The sequence below is a fragment of the Gossypium arboreum genome, chromosome 11, assembly GCF_025698485.1.
Source record: "Gossypium arboreum isolate Shixiya-1 chromosome 11, ASM2569848v2, whole genome shotgun sequence".
In the NCBI taxonomy this organism is placed as follows: Eukaryota; Viridiplantae; Streptophyta; class Magnoliopsida; order Malvales; family Malvaceae; genus Gossypium; species Gossypium arboreum.
The window spans coordinates 8,450,871-8,468,211 of NC_069080.1; the positions used below are offsets into that span (position 1 = coordinate 8,450,871).

Genomic DNA, 17,341 nt, shown 5'->3' on the forward strand with positions numbered 1-17,341 from the left:
GATGATGCGAAGGTAGCCACCTCATAATGGAAAGGGATTGGTTTGGTCACATTTTCCTACCACTTGTCATCGTTTTGTCATTCTCGTGAGAAAAGGCACTGCATTAATACACCCATAGTTTAAAGCTACCAGCTTGATCAGCCAAAGTAATTTATCAAGGTAACTTAAAGAACTCAAGTCAAAAATATTTTATTTTTTCGAGGCCCCGAATGTGTCGCGCTCTCCCACAGCGGCCAAAATGGTTTCCTCATCAGCTTCCACATGCACATTCACATGCACATGAAATGCAATTCCTCGCTTATTCGGCCATTAAGGAGAGTTTCTTTCGAAATTTGCTATTCCTGGGAGAAATAGATAAGATCAGAGCCATTGAGCCAACATACTGATGTCATGACAGATCCTTAATTTTACGTTTTCATTTTGGCACTTTCCACTCTTCATTAATCCCATAAGAGAGTAACTTTTAATCAACATTGCTTCTTTGATAGCCTTTCTATATATTACCTTTACTCTCACCACCTTTTCAAAACCCTCTACCTTATCTAATTCCATCAAGCTTCAGATTCTTTCTCCATTATACCTTGAGAGAAAAAGGAAATGGAAGGCAAAGAAGAGGATGTTAGGCTGGGAGCAAACAAGTTCTCAGAAAGGCAACCTATAGGGACAACAGCACAGACAGACAAGGACTACAATGAGCCACCACCAGCTCCACTTTTCGAACATGGTGAGCTCTACTCATGGTCTTTTTGGAGAGCTGGGATTGCTGAGTTTGTGGCAACTTTCTTGTTCCTTTACATCACCGTCTTGACCGTCATGGGTGTTAATAGGGCACCTTCTAAGTGTGCCAGTGTTGGTATCCAAGGCATTGCTTGGGCCTTCGGTGGCATGATCTTTGCCCTTGTTTACTGCACCGCTGGTATCTCAGGTTAGTTTTTACATCATCTATCTCTCATCTCTAGGCTTGGATGTATGAATATTTGACTAAAAATAATAAACATTGAACTTGTTTGACCCAAAAGGCAAACATGGAGAAACATAATGGGAATGCATGGACTGAATACTTGATTTTTGGACCAAAAAAAAAAAGAGGTCAAAATATCGTTTGTTGGGTTTTACTATTTTGACATAGATTTGTACTATATTTATTTCAATTGAAATTTCCTTAAACCTTGTTGTGTGCTGAGAAAAATAATGAAAAGACTAGAAAATGTTTGGGTTATTGCTTCACTCTCGGTTTTTGCTCTGTTTCATCTCCTTTATATGTTCAGTTGGGTCATAAAATGGAGGTTAGGTTTCATTAGGTCCCCAAAAAATTGGAAAATATTAAGTTTCAGAAGTCTATTTCTCTCCCTTGTCTAGTGCCTAGGACAGTCATAGAACTGCTAATGACTTCTATAAAAAAGACTGTTGGAAATTTCAGGTAATTTTATTAACTTTTTTTTTTGTTTTTTTGCTTTTCATGTTCATGCATTGAGTAGGTGGACACATAAACCCAGCTGTGACATTTGGTCTGTTATTGGCAAGGAAGCTTTCTCTGACCAGAGCCATCTTTTATATGGTAATGCAATGCCTGGGCGCAATATGTGGTGCTGGGGTGGTGAAAGGATTCCAGCCATCAAGATATGAGGTGTAGGGTGGTGGAGCCAATGTTGTGAACCATGGATACACCAAAGGGGACGGCCTTGGAGCTGAGATTGTTGGTACATTTGTTCTCGTTTACACTGTTTTCTCAGCAACCGACGCCAAGAGAAATGCCAGAGACTCTCATGTCCCTGTAAGTACTATTTCTCCTTCAAAACGATGTGTGTACTTCCTTTGCGTTTAAGTATTTAGGTAATGCATATGCATCGAAACTCTCACCATAAACCATGTGTACGTACTTCCTTTGACTCATTCATATCCGATATATCAGTGTTCCTTCAGCTTGGACAAGCCATTGAATTTGGAGAACTATTTGGTACCAAGAAGGCCGCTTGTTGTTGACATCTTTTGATCTACTTTTTCATGTTTTCTATATGACATTGCAGATATTGGCCCCATTGCCAGTTGGGTTTGCAGTGTTCTTGGTTCATTTGGCAACCATCCCCGTCACAGGAACAGGCATTAACCCTGCCAGGAGCCTTGGAGCAGCCATCATCTACAATAGGGACCATGCTTGGAATGACCATGTAGGTTTAAAAACTATTATAACTATATATATATTGTTGTTGTTTCTTTGTTCATATGCTTGACATAATGGCTTGCATTTTTCACCCTTTTTGACAGTGGATCTTTTGGGTTGGACCATTCATTGGGGCTGCACTTGCTGCGCTTTATCACCAAATAGTCATTCGAGCCATCCCGTTCAAGAGTAGAGCATGAAATCTGGGTTTTGTTCTTTATCTACTACTTTGTGTGTAAAGTGATCTTATTTCCGTACAAAAAATTTCCGCTGCAAGAGCGTAATAGGTTACTTGCTAAGAACTTAAAAGAATATTATAATAAAATATTTGTATCTTCATTACATTTTATTATACTAATTTATGTTGCATGATTTTGCACTCAAGTGATGCCCTTTTTCCTTGATAAACTTATATATGACACGATTTTTTAAAAAAATGGCATAAATTTTGAATCAAAATTATTTTAAATATTGCCAATATCATTAAGCCATCATGAACCCCCTGCAGCTCTGCCCGAAAAGCTGTACAAATCCTAATTTGTATTAATATCAGATGAAGCTCTTTCGGATACTGCTTCCTTCGCTCCATTGGTGTTCAACTTAATCCAATTAGAAGCAGGAGCAGCCCGGCCAACACTCTTCGTCCTTCTTCTGACTTGTCCGTCTTTCGGAAGGGTATTGTGGCCTACGTTCCTCGCTCAGCTCGTGCTTTGGGCAATAACGTTTAACTGTATCATAGGTGTCATTTCGAAACATCATTTTGGTCAATATCATTCATAAATGAGGAAAATGTTAATCAATGCTACTCATTTTGGTCAATATGATATTCATAAAAGACAATAACTAATTAATGCATTCTTTGTTTTTCTTACACTCTATGTAAATACATTTACCTTTATTCACGTGGTTATTGATTGTATTGGTCGATATGTAGCGTTTTAGTCCTAAATTGGTATCAAGTTGTCTGTTCTAATCAAGATTTTGGTGAATTTCAACAAATTCGATGTATTCCGACCCGTTTCAGTCAATACATCAATATATGCTGATTGGTACAAATTTATAATATTTTAAGTCACTTTTAAATTTTTACTTGATCATTTTAATTTTTTATAATTACATTTAAAATTAGAAGTTACTAAATTAAATATTAACTTATATTTACATATAAATATTTTATATGAGTGTAAATGAGATATTTTTTTATGTATCTTTAATATATTTTTTATCAAAATAATATATAAATTATTAAGAAACTAAAATTATATTAGAAATATATTTGTGAGAAATATTTAAGTATATCTATAATTTACTGAGAAACTAAAATTAAATAATAAATATATGTGTGAAAAATTTTTAAAAATACGGATAAACTTAAAATGATATATCAAAACATACAAATATTAGTACATACCAATATTAAAATAAAAATAACATATCTATTGATATAATACTATCTACATGGATTACAACTCATGCCTCTAAGAAAAAACATCAACTTAATTGGAAACTTAATGCATTATTGTTTTTCTTCATTGTAGAAACATACCTTTAATGGAAATTAAATACTTGTAGATCATGCCTATAGTCAGTTAGGTGACCAGAAATCATAATAAAACTCATGATTTACATATGGTTTAAATTCGAGTTTTACTATAAACATTTATATATATTTATATATATTAATTTCTACTTTAAACTTTATTTTAAATTTATTTTAATCTAAATCCTAATATATTATTAATTTAATTTGTAATAATTTTATTCAAAATATAATTTTAAAATTATATTAATAGTAATTATAGTTCCCATATATTATTTGTCTGTTTGTTTTTTTTGGTTACAATGTAGGAAGTTAAACTTCAAAGCTTAATCAGAAAGCCATATTTATGTTGCTTAACACTTAACTCGCAACATAGCATTCTGCACTATTGAAGGCGGGTGAGTAAAAACATAAAATCCAACTGCACAAACCCCTAATCCATTTAATCATAACATCAACAACTTTATTCGTCGTTTTTGGCATATGACAGTATTTTTATTTGTCAATTTCTCTTTATCCAATTACAAATCTCCAGCTCCAAATTTAGTAACCCTACCTTATTAGTGCCAAATATTAAATCCATCGCTATTTTACTACCACTCTTGATCAACAGTCTACATAAATATATTACTTATAATTATAACATATATGCAACAGGAATAGCAAGGTAGGAGATGTTACTTGTTTGCTATAAATAATTAAAATAAAAAGTTAAAAATAAAAATAAAAATTATTAATTAAGTTTTAATTTGATTGGTATCGACATTATTATTAGAGCAATAAGGCGAGAATTTGAATATGTTGAAATTGATTAATTCTCTTATTTAATGGTGAAAAAGAATCATGAATAATTCTAAATATTATATAAAAATAAAATAAAATTATAATTTATAGAGAAATTAAAACAAAATATTAATATTTTCTAAACATAAAATAATAATAAATTTTCGAACACAAAACCCGGATCCAATTTGGCCAGCAAAAAGAAAGAAAAAAGGCAAGTATTGGTGAGGTTAGCGTTGGTCGTTGCATCTACCTACCCAATACGGCCGTCATAACTCTGCATCAGGTGACTCACAATTTCCCAAATTAAATGTTTTTCAAATTAAGTTGAAGCCTATTTGGCCTTACCGCCTTAATCTCCCTTTCAACCTTTTTTTTTTTTTTTTTTTTGGTTTCTTTGTTCTTTTGTGTGTGTGGATAAAATTCACATATAACTGAATTTCGACAATACCCCAATATTTAAATGCCATGGAATTCTACATGTTAGATGTTGCTATTGTTGGCTTCAAAATTTTTTAGATCACTTTAATCAGTCATGAGAATTATTATTAAATATATTCTTTTTTTTTCATGTTCATTTTAAGATTTATAATTAAAATTTATAATTATTTATTTCAACGATATCGTATCTAAAATTTAAACTACATTTTTTTTAAAATGTAATATAAAATATTACCATTATACCTTTAGTATAAACATTATCATTCTTTTTTCTCAAATTCCATTTAATTCTTAAACTAAAAATGCAGCTCTTAATAAAATATGGGTCCGCATGTGTTGACTTTGATAATGAATGACAATACATCTAATGTAAAAACATTAATTAGTATGAATAATATTATTCAAGAATATGTAGAAAGATAACATTTCATATATGAGTTTTTTTTTAAAGTACAAATAATATTTTTGGGTTATATATGAACTTAAAATAAAATAAATTTGAATTAAACTTATGAATGATGAGACACAAATTTAAAATATTTTTAAAAGATTGTGATAAAATTAAATTAAATTTACAAAAAATTGCAAACATTCGAATTATGCTTCTCTTTTAAAGCAAGAAGGTTTTCCAAATTCTTCTAAATCCCATTGCACACGTAATCTATTTTTTTTTTCAAGGAATGAGATTTGCCATAATGTTATTACTTGCCTTAAGAATATTTTAAGGCCACCTATTAAATTAGAAAACCCATTGAAAACGCTTCAAAATCTTCCAACCACTCCAACCAAACCTTTACCACACCAACTTCAATTTCAATTCAATTATTTATTTATTTTTTTAAAAATATTTTGTATTTATTATGTTAATTTTAATTTAATTAGGAAATAATTGTAGATATATACAGCACTTTAATCAATGCCATAAACGACACTTATTTATATTAGCTTTACATTAATTAGGAAACAAATGTACGTATATACATATCAGCCCCTTAATTTAAATAGATGTTAACAACATTCTTACGTCATGCACTGACAATATTATATATGTAAATAAAATTTGAAAAGGAATTAAAGCATGGGTTGACCAAGTCATGTAAATTTTGCTATTTTAGCTTCAAGGCTTCCTCTACGTATATATAAGGATTTTTTAATTTATTTTAATTAATTACTGAGGCTTAATTTAATATTATTTCTTAATAATGTTTTTACTATTTATTTTAAGAATTTTGTTGAAGTAAATATTAAGCATTATTAATAGTGTATTCTTAGAGTTATAAACAACACTAAACAAAATCAATTTTTTTTGGATCAAAAGCGTTTTTGAACCCAAAAGCAAAAACAGTTTTTTTTAACTTTTGCTTTTGACAAAAACACTTTTAGGAACAGAAAACAATTTTAACCTTTATAAAGCATATTATATGCTATTTATATGGGATATGTAATTATTTTTCTATTGAAATTTATTTTAAATATATAATATTATTTATTTAAAATTTTATTGGTTATATTTTAATTTTTAAAATATATTTTATATATTCAATTAAATTTTATAGATAATTAATATTAATTGCTTAAAATATTTAAAATTTATATTTCATATATTAAAATATTAACAACAAATTATTATAAATTAATTTTATATTCTTATTAAAATATAATAATATTAACTAATTTGAACATTATTTAAATATATATTTATTACTTTATAACACATGTCTAAAATAAAATTTTATTTCTCAAAAGCACTACTCAAATTTACTTTTCCACAACACTTTTTAAAATCAATTCTCAAAAATAATGTTAAACTAGTCCTCACTCAAGTAATTGTTATATATTTGTAACCTAAGAAAAGAATTTGCTTAATATTTTATGGTTGTATCATGCATGTTGTGTATAACTACCAACATTTTAAGTCAATATAATAAAATATATTAACTTATTTCTTAATAAATTTTAATAGAATCATTAAATAATTTATTGGCTTAAATGCAAAAAAATGTGTAACAATCCTAGTTGCTTGTGGGCAATTCTATTGCTCACACAAGTTGACATTAAATAGAAGTTACTTATCCGGGTTAAACCTATAATACATTTAACTCGAAAACCTGCAACGGATGTTAGGTATCGTAATAACATGTAAATCCCTGATCAAATGCGTGTATAACCCTAATGACATGTCATATGAATCCTAAATTTTTACTAAGTTCACTTAGGTACTAATTTTGTATAAATGTCAATATCAAATCCTATAAACCTTGTATTATTTCCATACAACCAATATTTACAAGGATTTACAATTCAATCCAATACAATATATTTGTGCCAAATTCCTAATTCTACTTAATTCTAGCAAGTATATATATACATTAATTCAAGTATAATTCATACATAATTAAAATAGAATAGTAAATTCCATATGAACTTACCTGGTCAAAACACCAAACAAGTTGAATCCTCAGGGACTAATCGATAATTTTAGTTTTTCCTTGATTATCTCCGTTTTGATCCAATTATTGATCTATACAATTGTTCCATTCAATTCATTAAATACTAAACATTTATACATTGTGCCATGACATGAATGAATTTATACAATCTTATTTTTTGATACCCCTAAAGTTTAGTGTTTTATTCAATTTAGTCACTGAAATAACCATAATTTTCAAAATTTCACAACAAATTTTCATTTTATTCACTTTAGACCTTATGTACAAAACTAACAATTAAACTTTACAATTTAGTCATTTTTTCATAATCCAAGCTTAAAATTTGCGAGATTATCTTTCAAATAAGAGTTCGCATGTATCTTTCAAATAAAAGTTCGCATGAACTATCTTTCAAGTAAGAGTCCGCATGGACTATCTTTCAGATAAGAGTCCCCAAGAACTAATTGATGAGTATGAATCCTCAAGTTTAAGTTCGCCACTGTATTATCTCGTGAATCTAAGTCCACCAAAAATGAGTTCGCATACAATACTCCGCGCACGTGGGCCCACATGTGTGAGCTTGTATAAGCGTGTCCATTAATTAGAGACTTGTAGGTAGGAATCCACAACTATGAATTCGTATATATGGATCTGCATGTATGAAATAAATATATATACGCAAGTGGAATCATCCTATAAGATATATTAATGCACGTACGATGAAAATAAAGAACTGTGTCAATGTATAAAATGTGTCAATTTGAAAGTTGTGTTAGGGAATGGTGTCAATAGTACACCATGATGACACAAAGTCTACTCTCGTACAAGTGACTTCAAACAAAAGACCAGACCATTGAAGTCATATGATAATATCAAGATCAAGTATGTTATTTTAATAACTTATGAGGTCCATTCAGACTTACCTAGCTTATTGTGATGCTTCTCGTGTACAATGGACTATACGAGAAGCTGGAGAGGGACTAAGCCAGAATTTTTTTAGCTAACATGAGCTTTTTTTTCTAAGTTGTAGCATACATATAACGGGGATATTGGTAGGCTAAGCCTTAGGATCATGGATTAGTCTAATTGGAATTTAAGAACAGTGTATTAATTTAGCACAGGTCGAAGGTTATAAAGAAAATAAAAAAATATATTTTAGTAACCATCGTTGAATTATGTACTAATGCTTTCATCACGAAATTAATGGGAATTGTAGCATTTTTTGTTTGACTAGTTGACTTGTCGAACATTTGGGATGTTATACCACAACATCATTCTAAACTTTTGAAATCTTTGCAATTTGATCCTCATTTGATCCGAGGTCAACCTCAGAGCTTACACAAGCTCGAATATGACTTAGTAAATGTTTTAAATTTTGATGAATGTTTGAATTAATGGAATTAAATTGTTTTTTAGTTAGAATGGATCGATTAAAGTCTGTAACTGTTTCATATCTCAACTATAGCATTTTGTAGCTCTGACCCGATAATAGAGTCGGGCGAAGTGTGTTATAGGGTAGTTAAATCAAGTTTCTGTGACCTCAAATCTATAAAAATTACAAGAGAAATGACCTAATTACCTTGAATAATTTTTGGTCAAAATTTGAGAAAGCGTGGAAGGTTTTCTCTTTTGTTCATCTATGAAAGACAATCATTTGGAGAAGACTATAGTGGAATTTTCCACTATCTCAACTTTATATACCTTGATTAATTAAGGTTAATCTAACTTAATTACTTTAATTTGGTTTTAATTTAGAGTCTAATTGCTATTTTGGAATTTAGTTTAATTTCCATTTAGGTCTTCATGCGTTTTGTCAATTAAAAACTCTATAGCAATTGGGCTTTGCAATTTAATCTCTGTACCTAAATTAAATAATTAATAGACAAAATTGATGGGCCAAACTTTAATATTCTTTTATACCAACTCTGTAAATATTTAATATTTACGGTTCCGATTTATAGAAATGGGATTCTGAAACCGCCTTTTTCAGTACCATTGAAAATCGGGCTATTACATGGCAATGGTGGCAATGAGAAACCACTTAATGGGAAGTGGAAACCCAACAACAGATCGAAGAGGCTAGTGAAATGCTTCCTTTGTGATGGCCCTTATGTGGTAAAGGACTGTCTAAAAAAGTTTGCGCTTTTTGCCATCGAATAGGACGATGAGACTTGGTTTGATTGTGCATTCTATCGAAGCCAAGTGGGTCAGATAAAATGAGACGAAGTCATTGAAATGCCTTATATTGTGGTCAGCATAGGATGCGAGACTATCCAAAGTGATCCAAGATGTCTGCAATCAAGAAAGAGAATGAAGCGGAGCCTGTTGAGAGTGAGACTTTAAAGCTTGGGTCAATGATACTCAATTCTACAAAGGCGAGCAGGGACTGCAAGTAGAAATGTTTTTTTTTTAGTTAAAATTGATTTTCAACCTTTTTAAAAGAGTCAAATTTGACCATAAACATTTCAAAAAAAGTCAAATAGATGTTTTTTAATGAAAAATATTGACTAAAAAGTCAATTTTAATTTTTTAATAGAAATATTGTTTTGCAATCAATATGAACACTTTATATTTTTTTTTTGAATTTTGAATTTTTGTAAAATTTTAAATTATTCGTTGACATGGAATATAAGATATATTGTGATGTCGAATAAAAAACATGTTATGTGGGTTACTATACCAACGTTATTAAAAATAATTTAATTGTAATTTTGTTAATAAAAGTGATTTTTTAAAATGAATAATCAAATTTAATAAAAATTAAATTAACAAAAAATGTAAAAGTTAAAAAGCAAAATTCTGCATTATGACAATAATTTATAAATGTAATCATAAAAGACGAAGTGCAATGAATTCTATCACTAGCCGACATGTCAATATGTCTTTTTCACATATTAATTTTCACCATGTGGCTTTAAATACTAAATTTTATTTATTTACTTTTGCTGAAGATTTTGGACGTCATTTAATTTCATAATATGAAAACTTCCTCACCTAAAACCTCAAAGTCAATTTTGTTTGCCAAACACGCAAAGAAAGGAATAATCATTTTAGTATTTTAGGTTTTGTTCCCGAATTATAATTTGATTGAGTTTGATTATATGTATGTATTATCATCAAACATAGAATCCAGTCCAATATTTAAGGATGGATTTTAAATATTATTAAATTGAATAACATGACAATATATAATAATATTCTTTCTTCACATTGCAATCTATTAGTCTATATGGCGAAGAAAATCTAGGAATAAATTTATAAATTTCTTAACCATAAATATCAAAATTATATATAAATTTTGATTTAATGTGCCATGTCATGTATAAATTTTAATTTTGTATGATTTTATATATGAAATTTTGATTTAATTCAATTTTCATAAATCACTAACAACATTATTGAATTAACACTGTTTTAGATTGATATGTTACATACACAAACAATTATATTAATTCAATGTGAAATTAAATATATGCATTCATTTATTTAAACACGTATAATTGAATCAAAATCAAAATTATATATATATATATATATATATATATATGAATCATAATTCAAATTTCATGTATAAAATTACATAGTAGACAAAAATTCATATACAAATTTAATATTTATCTCAGTTTTTTATAACTAAAACATCTTAGTTTAATTATTAATATTTAAGAGGTGTTAAAAATATTTTAATTTAATTAATAGGCTAAAAACTTGAATTGAATTATTACTTTTGGGAGGGTCACAATTAAAACTTATCCATTTATTAAGGGAGCGAATGTCCTCCTCTAAGCTATATATTAAGAGTTCATATTTGATACACTGGTAGTATGTAAGTTCATACACTATTAGTGGACTATACTATGTATGATTGATCTTGAAAAACTTAAAACTGACTTGAACCAATGTGTCGGTCATTTATGGAATACAAGTTTAAAATTTGCAATTATCTAAAATCGAATTGAATTCTATTTTTATTTTATAAAAATTAATTTTAATATTTGTGATATAAAATAAATATTTCATATTTAAATATTTTGTATTTAAAATAGGAAAAATAAATTTAAATTTATTTAAAAATTGTTATTTTCTAGAAATATTTAAGAAAAATGCTTTGAAATTTTTCAAATAATATTCAAATGCTATAAAATAAATCTTATTTTATCAGAATAAGCTTAAAATTTAAAACAAAAATTTAATATGAAAAAAAAACCGAATTTATTCGAACCAAATTAAAATGGACGATTAAAAAATTTAAAATATCCAATTAAACCGAACCAATATCACCCTCATTATTAAGTGACTATGATACCTTTGGATGCACCAAATAGACATACTAAAAAAATCAAATTGAAAAGAATTTCAATCCCTGGACTTAATTCAACTTTATATCTAATGAAAATTGGGCGTAACAACTAGATATCAAAGCCTAGGAAAAAAAAATTGACGTTATATTCTTCTAAAGGGAAAAGATAGGCGAAATTCTTGGTCTGTAGGCCACCAATCTTTGATCTAAAAATAACTAATTATATATCTTGGGTGGTGGCGACTGGCAACCCACCTTTCGACTTAATTTGAACCATAGTTACGTTATCAACCAACATTGCATGGAACAAAAAGTACAACTCTACTTACCTTTTCATACATATGTTGATAATGTTTTAATAATTTTATTTAATCAATAGAAAATTTAAATTTTAATGGAAAATTTTCCAGTATTGTTTTTGAATGGTAGAGGTTTCTTAAAAACAATTACTGATTTGGAAATTGACTAATGTGCATTTGATCTTGCATAAATTTTTTTAAAGAAAATAAAACCTTGGGTGTTTCGGAAGTAAATATATTAATTAGGGCGCGCAGAAAGCGGTTGAGCAGTGAGCAACCATAATCTCAAAATTCAAATTAAACTATTAATCATTTATGGAGTTTCTTTTCAAATACTAACAAGAAAAGGGTGTATCAGTCACTTCAGTATAAATCTGCGTGTTCCGTCATTCTGACCCGCCATAACCTTAGGCCTATTCTCGTAATTTAAAGTTCAACCGCCACATTTAAAACACAACGTTCCCTTCCCTTCTCTCCTCCCCCCCCCCCCCCACCCTTAAAAGAGCAGAAGGGAAAACAGCACAGCTACAAAGAGAAAAACAAAAAATGGCTCCACCGAAAGCAGGGAAAACCTTTCCATCGATAACGGAATGCGATGGATTGAAGTATGAATCGATCGCCGCCGATCTGGATGGCACGCTTTTAATCTCACGAAGCTCTTTCCCCTACTTCATGCTTATTGCCGTCGAAGCGGGAAGCCTCCTTCGAGGTCTTATCCTTCTTCTTTCTCTGCCTCTGGTCATCATATCTTATCTCTTCATTTCCGAAGCTATTGGTATTCAAATCCTCATTTTCATCTCCTTCGCTGGACTCAAGATCCGCGACATCGAGCTGGTATCTCGCGCTGTTCTTCCCAGGTATCACCAGCAAAAGAGATCCGAACCTTTTCCTTTTTTAAAATATTGTCCGACTTCATTCTTGCTAAGCTTTTAGAAGCGTTTTAAGCTTATCTTGCTGAGTTATTTTATTTTTCATAGATTCTATGCTGCAAATGTAAGGAAGGAAAGTTTCGAGGTATTTGACAGATGCAAGAGGAAAGTAGTGGTAACGGCGAATCCGACGTTCATGGTGGAGCCGTTTGTGAAGGATTTTCTCGGCGGAGATAAAGTTTTAGGCACAGAGATTGAAGTGAACCCTAAAACAAAGAAGGCGACGGGATTTGTGAAGAATCCCGGGGTTTTAGTAGGGAAGTTTAAGAGATTAGCCATTTTGAAGGAGTTTGGTGATGAATCGCCTGATCTTGGAATCGGAGACCGTGAATCTGATCATGATTTCATGTCAATTTGCAAGGTTAGTTTTCTTACTAGAAGTAGCCTTACTTTTCTCGTCTTTCTACGACCTACGATCATCTATTCTATGTTGATCGATATTCTTCATTTATATTAAGCTTTGATTCATAGGTTTTCTCTTTGTTTCTTTCACTTTTTTTCTCGAGAGAGGAATTAATAATCGAGGGACATTCTGAATTATGAAATTAAAGCGACGTAAGTTCAGAAAAATCTTTAAACGGTAATATATACAGGGTAGAGTTAAAACGTGATAATCTTGCAAAACATATTTATTTATATCATTAAAGTCATGGTCGGTGTAAACTTGATTAACTTGAATTGTTTTGTTGCTGTAATTAATTTGTAATATTTCCATCACTCTAATTAGCCTAAACAACATAGATTTTGTCTATTTACATATGTATCTATCAATAATTTATCTAATTATTATATAAGAACATTTATGTTATTATTTAAAATTTTGATATAGTTACAATTTAATTATAAAATTACTAAATTTTTTATAAAATAATAAATATTATTTTAAATATATTTTTTATCTTTTATATAAAATTTTAAAATATAATATTTCAACTTAAAATTTTATTATTTCAATCAAAATTATATTTAATTTTTCTAAATTTGTTGAATAGATTTTAACCCACATAGTAATTAAGCCAAAATCTAGTTAACATAAATTTGTTTGAAACATTTTTTTTCAAAATTTAAATTAACATTCATAAATTTATGGAGTATACAAATAATGAAGTCTAATTTTATTAAAAGTTTAACTCAGACTGTCATTATAATTATTTTTTATCCAAAAAGTTAAGATTCATAATTAATTTTTATCCAAACAGATAAGGTTAGGTTAAAGTATTAATTTTTGGATTGGACCCACAATTTTAACATCGCTCAACAGCCCACCAACACAAAGAGGTGCAGGTCTACCTCATAAATGTGTACTTTTTTGGGTGGCATAGTTTCATTTATTGATCCTATCTCGTAACTCGTTTAATCTAAAATTTGTTATTTATTGATAAATTAGTCTCTAAGAAGGTCTAGTCCTACTTTTAGTGTCTGTATTATTTTGGACATTTTAAATTTATTTATTTTTCCTTTTAATCTCATGTTTTTCTTTAATAATTGAAGTCCACGTATAAAAAGAATTGTTAAATTAAATAAAATAATATTTAAAATTAATAACATAATTAATATTACACATGTGGAATATCAAATAAAATAAAGTAAATAAAATATTAAATTTAGGATTTTAACATTTCTTGTAGTTGTCAGTGGCGAATCTAGAAGGGCTATCATAGGTCTTGGCCTTCTAAAATGTAAAATTATTATTTAAGTCTTTAAATTTTTTAAAATTTTAAATTAGTAAAAGTAAAATTATATTTTGGCCCTTAAAATTATAAAAATTTAATTTAATCTGTTAAAATTATAAATATATAGACTATAAAAATTTAAAATTTTATTTGGTCCCTTAAAAGATTATTATGGCTTTACTGGTTGTTATAAGATCTTTTTAACATTACTTTAGAGAATATACTGAAAGTCAATACTTTTAGGATAAATTATAAAAATAGTTATTTTTGTTTGTCTCAGATTACATTTAATTACTTATTTATAAAATGTTACATTTTAGTCACTTGCGTTATCGTTTTGTTACAAAGTGGTCATTCTACTGTTAAATACTGTTACCTCCCTAACGATAGTCTTACATGGCAATTCAATTTGCTTGGATGTTCAGTTGCTGTTAGGGAGGTAACCGAATTTAGTGATAGAGTGACCACTTCGTAATAAAATGAAAGTAAGTGACTAAAACGTAATATTTCAAACATCAGTAATTAAAATATAATATGATGCAAACAAACGTGACTATTTTTATAGTTTATCAATACTTTTATTTTTTATAGGGCTTTTATGTAATTTTACATAATTATGAAAAGGTATAATAATTTTTGGCCTTCCAATTTTATAAAAAGTAATTTTAATTTTCTGTTTAATTTTAACTTTTTAACTTGTATTTTTGTTAAATCACGCCAAAATAGATAGAAAAATTAAGATTTTTAACTTTCTGAAATGGCATCATGCGGATTGCTGTATGGATGACACGTCAAGATTTAATTAATTTTTAAAATTTTAAAATATTAAAAATAATATTATTTTAATAATTTTAATGATTTTTAATTTTTTAAAAATAATTTTGTAAATTTTTAAAAATAATTAAATGCTAATGTGTCATCTACGTGACATGACAATCTACGTATACGTCACATCAGTAAAGTTAAAAATGTTAATTTTTGATTATTTTGAGTAATTTGATAAAAGATGCAAATTTAAATGCTAAAAAATGAAAAATTAAAAGAACTAAAATGATACTTTTTATAAAATTAGAGGTCTAAATAAATCATTATACCTTATAAAAATACCACGTAATCTAATTTAATAGTATCCTCTGGATGTTATGAATTGAACTTTGAAATTCAACATGAAAGCAACTGATAAGCAAGTGATAAAATTATTATAAATTTGAAATAGTCACTTAAATACGGACGTATATAGAAAAACAAATTGTAGGATATTGCAATTCATTTCTACATGTTATCTACCGTCGATGGATTTATAGTATTCTTTTTGTACTATAAACTAAATACGTGTATGAAAATTTGGGATGTGAACAGGAGGGGTACATGGTGCACCCTAGCAAATCAGCATCACCAGTACCGCTTGATCGCCTAAAGAGCCGCATTATCTTCCACGATGGTCGCTTTGTCCAACGTCCGGATCCACTCAATGCCTGGCTAACCTACCTTTGGCTGCCATTTGGCTTCATCCTCTCCATTATTCGTGTCTACTTCAATCTACCTTTACCCGAGCGTATCGTACGCTACACTTACGAGATGCTCGGCATTCACCTCGTGATCCGCGGAAAGCGACCTCCCCCACCATCTGCGGGGACCCCAGGCAACCTCTACGTCTGCAATCACCGCACAGCTCTTGACCCGATTGTGATCGCCATCGCACTTGGACGCAAAGTCTCGTGTGTCACATACAGCGTAAGCCGTCTCTCGAGGTTCCTATCTCCAATCCCAGCCATTGCTTTAACTCGTGATCGTGCGGCCGATGCTGCCCGAATTTCAGAACTGTTGCAAAAAGGTGATCTAGTAGTTTGTCCGGAGGGGACCACGTGTCGTGAGCAATTCTTGTTGAGGTTCAGTGCTTTGTTCGCAGAAATGAGCGATAGGATCGTCCCCGTTGCCGTCAATTGCAAGCAGAGCATGTTCTACGGGACGACCGTGAGAGGGGTCAAATTCTGGGACCCTTATTTCTTCTTCATGAATCCAAGGCCAACATACGAGGTCACGTTCCTTGATCGATTGCCGGAAGAGATGACAGTGAAGGCCGGAGGGAAATCGGCGATCGAGGTAGCGAATCACGTGCAGAAGGTGTTGGGTGATGTCCTGGGGTTTGAATGCACTGGATTGACTAGGAAAGATAAATACATGTTGCTTGGAGGAAACGATGGTAAGGTAGAATCGATGTACAATGGCAAGAAATAAGTTGGGTTTGTCGCATTTCAGGAGAGTTTCTCAAAACATATGGATTTAGAAAGTGACATTAGGAGGCTTAATTAGTTTGGTATTTTTCTAAAGTGGATGTGTGGGGAGCACTAATTTGCTTTGAGCATATTATGAAATGAGAGGTCTTTGAGGGATTCGTCATTTATGTCATATTTGTTAAAATGTATAATTGCTTCGACTTTTGCGTATTACTTTCATGCAAACTTTGCTATTGTTTGATGGGTTATATTTACCATTTCCATAATGAAATGATGTTGTATTAGTATGACTAAAATTTAATTTGCAGGCAGGGCAGGTGTTTCGAATAAGCTAATTTTGCATGTTAGAAAAGTTGAGTCAGTCTTTTCTATGAGTTGTTTCTGCGCTTATTGCCCTGTCCCTTGTCTTATGCGAAAGTGCACCTTTTTTCACTTTTTTTTTTTTAAATTCCCTTTATTTTTTTTCAAGGATGGTTCTTTTGATTTCCTTCTTTATTTTTCCTTTCTCAACGAGATCTATGCTTTAGTGTGTGTTTTCTTTCAAGAACT

The 17,341-nt window shown here is 29.9% G+C and overlaps 2 protein-coding genes across 2 annotated transcripts; both read left to right on the forward strand.

The window, feature by feature from the left end:
* Positions 1 to 330: 330 nt before the first annotated feature.
* LOC108470414 (aquaporin PIP1-2) lies at positions 331 to 2,503 on the forward strand. Its single transcript, XM_017771709.2, is given in 5 exon segments — positions 331 to 925; positions 1,479 to 1,774; positions 2,028 to 2,168; positions 2,266 to 2,284; positions 2,287 to 2,503. Coding segments are annotated over 5 exon segments (852 nt in total). The 5' UTR covers positions 331 to 597; the 3' UTR covers positions 2,355 to 2,503.
* A 9,789-nt stretch (positions 2,504 to 12,292) lies between these two features.
* Positions 12,293 to 17,088, forward strand: LOC108474034 (probable glycerol-3-phosphate acyltransferase 8). Its single transcript, XM_017775909.2, has 3 exons — positions 12,293 to 12,810; positions 12,931 to 13,243; positions 15,915 to 17,088. The coding sequence occupies exons 1-3, from the start codon at positions 12,500 to 12,502 to the stop codon at positions 16,791 to 16,793; spliced, it is 1,503 nt and encodes a 500-aa protein (XP_017631398.2). The 5' UTR covers positions 12,293 to 12,499; the 3' UTR covers positions 16,794 to 17,088.
* Positions 17,089 to 17,341: the final 253 nt, after the last annotated feature.

Coding starts and splice junctions, on each gene's coding strand:
- LOC108474034 (XM_017775909.2), top strand. CDS start 12,500: ATGGCTCCACCGAAAGCAGGGAAAACCTTTCCATCGATAACGGAATGC. Junction 12,811..12,930: donor TCTCGCGCTGTTCTTCCCAG/GTATCACCAGCA, acceptor TATTTTTCATAG/ATTCTATGCTGCAAATGTAA. Junction 13,244..15,914: donor ATTTCATGTCAATTTGCAAG/GTTAGTTTTCTT, acceptor GGATGTGAACAG/GAGGGGTACATGGTGCACCC.